Source organism: Podarcis bocagei (assembly GCF_964188305.1).
Source record: "Podarcis bocagei genome assembly, chromosome: 11".
NCBI lineage: Eukaryota > Metazoa > Chordata > Lepidosauria > Squamata > Lacertidae > Podarcis > Podarcis bocagei.
This window is the reverse complement of record NC_138136.1, coordinates 32,874,197-32,882,013: the sequence shown is the minus strand read 5'-3', so window position 1 is coordinate 32,882,013 and position 7,817 is coordinate 32,874,197. Positions and strand designations below refer to the sequence as shown.

Here is a 7,817-nt window from a genome sequence, read left to right as displayed (position 1 = left end):
GTCAATAACGCCTTCCCCCCAGTTTGTGTTACCTACTGCTGCAGTATTCTCTTAAGACTGAAATTGCAATGTGTTTGTCATCAGGAAAATGAAAGTGACTGTTGTAACAGCAGGCTACAGCCCTGTGCTCCAGGCTGCCATGCCCTTGCCTTGCAAAGCAGCACATTATAAGCTTTTACATAGCACCTTGTTACTCGATTGCTTGATGCTACAGCATGTAGCAGCAGTGATTTTTTTATTTTACAGGGAAACAAATTAAGAGAACAAGGAGAGAGCGAGCTGGTTGCCAATCACCCCATAGGGCAACCATACCATCAGCCTGTTCAAAGTGGCAGGTACAAAGGCTGCTTCTCATTGGACTTGAGTAAGAAAAAAATAAAAGCAATAGGGAAATCTAAAGTATTGCATTTAATATAACAAAACACAGCTCTAACAGTATGGGGCATATGAATGTAGGAAGAGCCCTGCTGGATCAAGCCAAATGCTTATTCAGTCCAATATCCTGTTCTCACAGCAGCCAACCAGATGGACCTGAGGAAAGCAGTGCTTGTCTCACTTTTGGGATCTCTACCATGTTGAGCTGTACAATTGGTGTAGCACCTCAGTGGTTCTAGTGTGTACATTTATGTTTTAATTCTATTTTTGTCTCTGTCATTTAAAGCTAAGGAGCATGCAGCAGCTAGGAAGAAGCGGGAGGGAGGGAAACAAAAAACTGTTTTTTTTTAAAAAAACCAACATTTTCTTTATAGACAGATTCTCCTCAATTGACAAGAAAATCCTGGGGAACTCAGTCTTTTTAATCCTCTTGCCATAAGATTTTTTTTTTGAAATATTTTTGAACAATAGCTGTGGGATGCAATTAAGCTGTCTTCTTTGCAGTATTTACCAGGAATTCCAACAGAGCAAAGACCATTTTTTCCCTAGACAACATATGTGAAAAATCCTGCAAACACAACATTATTAATATCCTCAAGGTAAATAACTTCTCCTTAGCAACTGGCTAGTGCAAGCCTGAGCCATTGTTTTCCCCATCTTCAAGGTTGCATGGTAGACTAGAGAAAAAACAGACAAAGTTTTTTCATCAGCCTACTTTGATGTAAAGCAATATTTGTAATTATTCTTTATATAGTAGTAAGGAATGGATAGATCAATCTATTTTTGGTCTGTGTCAGTTTCACATGTGTTCATTCATGAGTCCATCCCATCATGTTTCCACATTTAAGTACGATTTCACTCTGAAAAAATAGCTATATGAATTAATATTTAAATATGCATACTTTTATACCAATGCACACATTTCTAAATTGTTCTTATTCCCAAATATGGATTCTAGTACACTTCTTGAACTGAGAACTGTTATCACAAAATCCAGGAAAGTATCTGAAGCATTATTCCATTCCAGTATTGTCTTATTAGTCCAGGAAGTGCAAATTAGGTTGCTTCACTTAAAACAGTAGCAACACACTTGGTGAGGCAGATTTGTAGAACTGCTCTCCTGACCTGGTATTTCTATTGCCTATGGATGTTGCATGCCTTCCCCTAATGTGTACATTTGTTGGTTGAAAAGCTACTCTGCTAAATTCAGAGAAGTGTTTATTTCAAAAGATAGCAATGCTTCTGTTTGCATAATGTTTTGGGAAGGGAGAATTACGTGGGTTCCCACTGGATTGCAAACCAAACCAAATTTCTCATCCATTCCCTTCTTTCCACATGCAAAGAATGCAGAAAAGTGGAGCTACTCTTGTTTCCTGCACTTTGCAGGATACTGTAGAACAGGGTGTTTTCACAAAGCACATCTGTTCCATGCATGCAACATCCCAAGTGCATGCGGAAAAGGATTTTGCAGATCATGGCATGCATTTCTAATTTTACATGGCAATTCCTTTCATATGACCCACAGTTATTCCTTTCCCCATAACAGACTCCACCAAGTATGGTATTCATTACTATGGCACTGAAAGTACAGTGATCTACTGACCTCTAGTTGAGGAAAACATGATTACCATTTAGTCCAGAGAGATCCCCCCCAAAATGTATTTTTCTCAACATGCTCCAATTTCAGTGATTTCCAGCTCAGTCCAAACACAGAGATGGTGTTCGTGTATATCTTTCAAACCATTTAAAATGAACCCAAAGAGAGAGAGAAAGAAAGAGAATGTAGGGTATAGTTTTGCAGCTCTCCTGGGCTGCATCCCTAGAGGAACGTGGTGTCGATTTAAACTCAGATAACTGGCAGTTAAAGTGGCAAGCGCCAGAAAGAAACAGCAGGAGCAACTGCTCTTTTTCATATCCTCTCCATTTGAAAGTGCAATGAGAACTGAGCCAAAACAGTCTTTTTACTTCTGTTGCTGCTTTCCTTAAAGTTAAAAAGAAAACTCTGATAAGTGTGTGTGTGTGTGTGTGTGCGTGCGCACGCGCGCCTGCCCTTCCAGCTGCCCTGATTGGCCTTGGATGAAAAGCAAAGAAATACATTTGATTTTCATGCCATTTGCTTAGTGCCTAATCAAACATGCAAATTTTGTCATGAATATCAAAAATATTGGTTCAACTATATAAGTGGCAGACACACACACACTGCTAGAAAGCTGCTTTTTCACACTTCAAAGCAATCCCAAAAATCTTTAACTACCGGTACATACTAAGCATATAGTGGCTGTGTGTCCTATTGTCCAGAGGGCAGTCCTCTATTTGGAGAGGCCGACATTTGCAAGGGCTATCCAAGCCTGGTTTAAAGATGAAGTACTATCAGGAGAGAAAGAAGCAAAAGTGGCCCCACCATTAGGTAGAGTGAGGTGGAATGAAAAATACATGATATTAAAAGGCCTTAGAGAACCACAGAGGTCATAGCCTGGTGCTGAAAGGACAACAACACGGGCACCAGGTGAGCTTACATAGGAAGAGCATTCCAGAGCCACTGCCAAAAAGTCCCCCTCTCTCTTGTCATAGCCAGCCTCTAAGTTTCAGATTAAGAAAGCACTTGGAAAAGGGTCTCTGCAGATGGCCTTGCTGTACACAGATAGAAAAATACAGGAGGAGGGGATCTATCAAATACAGAAAACCCACACTGTGTAGGGCTTTATAAGTCTGAACCAGCATTTTGAATTGGACAGTGAAGGCAAGATAGAACTGATGTAATCTGTTCATAATGCCTACTTACTTAAAATGTTTTATTTTTGAATTTGTATCTCATCATTTTCTCCAAGGAGCTCGTGGTTTGCATGGTTCACTCCTCATTATTTCATCCCCATAACAACCCTGTGAGGTAGGTTAGGATGAGAAGCAGCGACTGGCCCAAGATCACCTAATGAGCTTCATGACCAAGTGGGGATATTTTCCAGTAGCTGAAGTTTCTGGACAGTATTCGAAAGCAGCACCATGTGACCAGCCATCCCGTAGAGGCCTGCATTTAGGAAATGGGCAATGTCCCCTCTTCTTCACAATGAAGCCTGCAAGGAGAAAGATGGCTGGGGCAAAGGAAGAGGTAGCTCTCTGCAGCTTCTTTCTGTGAGGTTTTGGACCTAAACCACTTGAGTTGGGTCTTGGGATTTTGGTCCCCACCTCTTGCGAGAGAGGAGAGGCTATGAAAGGCAGAAATACCAGTGTATGTGGCAAATGTGGTGAGAATGGAAAGATGCCCAAGAGAACCATGTGGCTAAGATGTGGGAAAGCTGTACACTCCCAGAGCTGGAGCTTGCTCAAAAGTGAGCTTGCTATGTAGGGCTGTGAAGTTATGGTAGAAATTGTGGGCAAATTACTTCATACATGCTCTCTCTGTCCACAAAGCGGCTTACACAACATCAGGTGGGGCTGAACCTTGAAACTAGTTTGATGCCAGTTCTTGAACCTTGTGATACTAGAGTATTGGGGTGGGGTATTGTTTTTGTTTGTTACTGTGTTTGTTACTGCAAGCCGCCCTGTGATCCTCAGATGAATAGCAGTATAGAAATTTAATAAATAACAGAGTGGTAGCAAACAAGAGAGTAGGAAGAAGGTTAGTTGTGGGTTCATGGATGAAGGGAAGGGAGGTGCTCTTCCTCAGGACAGATTAAAATCCAAACCAGAGAAAAGGGGGTCACAATGCTTGCTTTGTTTCTAAGATGAGCATTACACATCACTGATGTGTGTATTCCAAGCCAAAGAATTAACTATGGATCAGGAAGAACCTAAAGATGTGCTCAAAGCTGTAAGAAGGATATATATTTTTGGATTCTAGAGTTTCTTATAAAGTTGCCTCCCAGCAGTCGGGCATCAGATTCCCTCTTCAAATGAATGTTTGTGCTTAGAATAACAATGAAGATGTATCTATCGAACTGTGAATGCAAAATGTTTTAAAGTAGACGTTTTCATTGTTCCCCAAGGTCTACCAATACTGCAATCAGTCATTCAGTTGAGGAAGAGGGAAAAATGAGCAGCAGTCCCTAGGAAAACCCTGTAAACTACAATTAGTGATACAGCTGAGTGAGATTAACAGTGGAAATAAGTCAATTTATTTTCTGAGTCAACTTGGCATTTGTAAATAAGCCCATGCCTCCCTCCCAGACTCCCTGATCCCACAAAACACCATCTTTACCAGACACTCCATCGCCATACTCCGAATATCTTATCTCTTGTGTGGGAGCAGTGGTGGTGCACAGGGAGAGTGATGAAATACGTAGTTCTACTAAGGTCTGTTCCAGGGATGGAGTTCCCATGGCCCTTCAGATGTTGCTGGTCTACAATTCCCATCATTCCCATGCCAGCTTGTGCTGATGGAGCTGGATTTTAATGGAATCTGGAGGGCCACAAGTTGTCCACCCCTAGGTTCTACTCCCGTTATCAGACATTGGAGATGGGAGGGAGGGGCTGACTTCTCTCTTTCCATGTGAGAGGAAAGGTGGTTCAGGGAATGGGAATCTGGCAGGCAGGGAGGAAAACTGGGAATTTTCATTTGGCTCAGGCTTTAATTCAAACTAGATAACTCAGGGGCATGTAAAGCCACTATTATAAGCCTTCAAATCTTGTATCCGTATATAGAAAGGTTATCTGCCATCTCTAACAACTTCTTCTTCTTCTTCTTCTTGTTGCTGCTGTTGTATTTATATGCCAACCATCTGACTGGGTTGCCCCAGCCACTCTGGGCGGCTACCAGCAAAACGTTAATCTTAAGTGTATACATGATACCCCCACTGCTTACATTGCAATGTTAACCTTTCTTCTAGCCCATGGCTAGAATGCTAAGTCTGAATCCATGCTCAAATTCCTGCTCAGGTGTGATGCTCAGCTGGCCACCTTGGACTAGCCTAACGTAGTTCACAGGATGCTAAGTAAAGAAAAAATTGTGAGGAGCATCTTGGAGAAAAGATGGGACACACATGAAATTAATTCATGGTAGGGAGTCATGCTATGGTCAATATTAGACTTGTGTTTGTATAGCTGGCCAGACTGTCTGAAACCCGGTAGGAATTCTCAGAAGATAATGGTAGATGAAAACTGTATTTGATTGCTGCTCACCATCACTGCAGGGGGTAGACTATTTGAAGGTCAACTCTACTACACAGCTTGCTCCAGCTGAGTGCTATCTGGGAAGAATGGCTAACTGGCAGTGCTGCTATAATACAAGGCGGCGTCCATCCCTCAAGAAGGAGGAGAACTGCTTCCTCTTTAGAAAAACAGTTGCACACCAGGCTAGTTTGAATAGAATTCAAAGTCTTCAGAGATGTTCATGAATACCAGTTTTCTGCCTATGAATTTTCATTGCTTATGACATATAAAAATAATATGGATTATAACAGAACTATTTTGTGATTGACTCACTTTGATATAGTTAAAAAGTTAACCTAATTACTCATACCCAACTTTGAGAAAAAATGTGTCTTTCTTGAGACAGATGCATGCTGTCAGTTTCTACATCCACATTTTGCCCTAGATTTTACAGATCCACTCTGAAATTTTGGGTAGGACCAATTTTTTCTGTGCTCCAGTGACTGTTATTTTAGATTATGCATTTTTGTGTTTTTATATTGTAAATTGCCCTGTGATCTTCATATGAAGGGTGGTATAGAAATTTAATATAAATAAATAAATAGATTCTGGGAAAAGCTTTTTCCAGAAAGTTAATGCTTTCTGCTTGGTAGTGTCACTTAAATATCCTAGCATGATTCCAGTGGAATTGCGGGTCATGACATTTCTTATTAGATCTCAACCACATGTGCAAACAGACGGCATTTTTATGATGGCATTTGATCTAGTAATTCCCCTCTGACTGATAAACGTCCTTCAATCTACTCAGTACTGAACACCAATGAAGCAATATAGTGGTTATCAAGCTTATGTAACTTAGAAATGTGTACTCTCATCAGGCGATATATTTCTAACCCTGTGTTGGGATTTCTATTATATGTTTAGCTCAGATCTCCCACAGATTTGAGAGCTAAGTGCATTTCCTTGCTGTTTGAAGTATAAACAGGCAAGGCAGGAACTATACAGTATGTCCTGAAGGCAGAGTATTGTACTGATTATCTTGCATATAATAAAAATGTAAGTGTGCCTTCACACAATAGTTCATGTGGCTACCAACAGAGGCTGCTGCAAACTACAGTATGATGACACAATCCTTTTCACTTGCTGCTGGGCCATCACAGCTGTGTTGGGAGGGTGATGAAGAGACAGAGACAGGCAGGGGGGTGGCCCAGGTGAATGAGTGTGTAGGTGTGCAGGGAAGTTGTGTAGGTGGGCAGGTGGCCCAAGTGTGGTGTGTGTGTGTGTGTGGTACCCACAACAGTTTCTCAAGTTTGCAAATGTGCCAAGGGGGCCCAGGAAGCCAGGTGACTCCTGCATATTTTATGAACCATTTTACCATGGATAAAAGTGAATTTTAAAATCGGAAAATGAAACGTTTTCCTTTAAGTGCATTTGATGATATACATATAAAAATATATTCTCCATTTAACAGCTTTAAATTTGACACATTTCTGCAACTAAAACTGAAGTATCTATAAATGTTGGTGCATAACGACATCGATTCTTTCTGTTCACCTTGACTTTTAGCCATAGACCCTTTGGCATGAACATCCTATAAAGCAGACAGCAGACATTAACCTGCAGGCTACTAGCTCTGTGATTACCAGGGATGTAGCAGCTTTCTATAAAAAAATGCTTTCCAAATATCAATTGCCTCATTACCTCACCTTATCCTTTTTTTGCTTTTCATCCTGATATATGGTCCAGTGCTCTCCATTGTTGCTGTAGGCAAGTTTATAGGAGCCCACAAATTGTACATGACCAAAATCTTTGGCTCCTTGAGTAATTATGCCCGTCACTTTTGTAGGAACAAGAAGATCAATCTAAAAAACAAAAAAACAAAAAAGTAAATACGAAATGGTAACATTACAATGTTTTGAGTTCTCAAATTCATTTTCAAAAAAGGTTTAGAGTTTCTTTCTTGGCCAGGTCACAGAAGATCTAATACAAATGGGCAAAATAATACTGAAAGTAATGTGTGAAATTCATTGTCACGTTTGATATAGTAAATGAATGCAGTTTTTATTAGAATTATTATCAATCACATTGGTTTGCACAAAACTTCCAACATTTAGTCACAGAATAAGGCACACTGAAATAAATAGCTTGGAATGAATTTGCCACTCCACCCCATGCTAAATCATTTTTCTAATCCTGGATGAGAACTTCCATGATCTTCAGATTGCTTTTCTGACTTATTTCCATAATGTCATTTTCAGCATTTTTGCCGTGCTTTCTGGTGCATAAATGTTTTACAATATTTATGTAATTCATTCCGACAAGATGAATTATTATGCCCATCTGATTGCAGGGATTTG

General features: G+C 40.4%; 1 protein-coding gene across 1 annotated transcript in view; it reads right to left on the bottom strand.

The window, feature by feature from the left end:
* Nucleotides 1-7,817, bottom strand: part of EDIL3 (EGF like repeats and discoidin domains 3) — a 230,735-nt gene that overhangs the window by 9,656 nt on the left and 213,262 nt on the right. Inside the window, exon 10 of the mRNA XM_081213423.1 lies at nt 7,167-7,322. Coding sequence (XP_081069549.1) covers nt 7,167-7,322 — 156 coding nt within the window. The remainder of the gene's footprint in view (nt 1-7,166; nt 7,323-7,817) is intronic.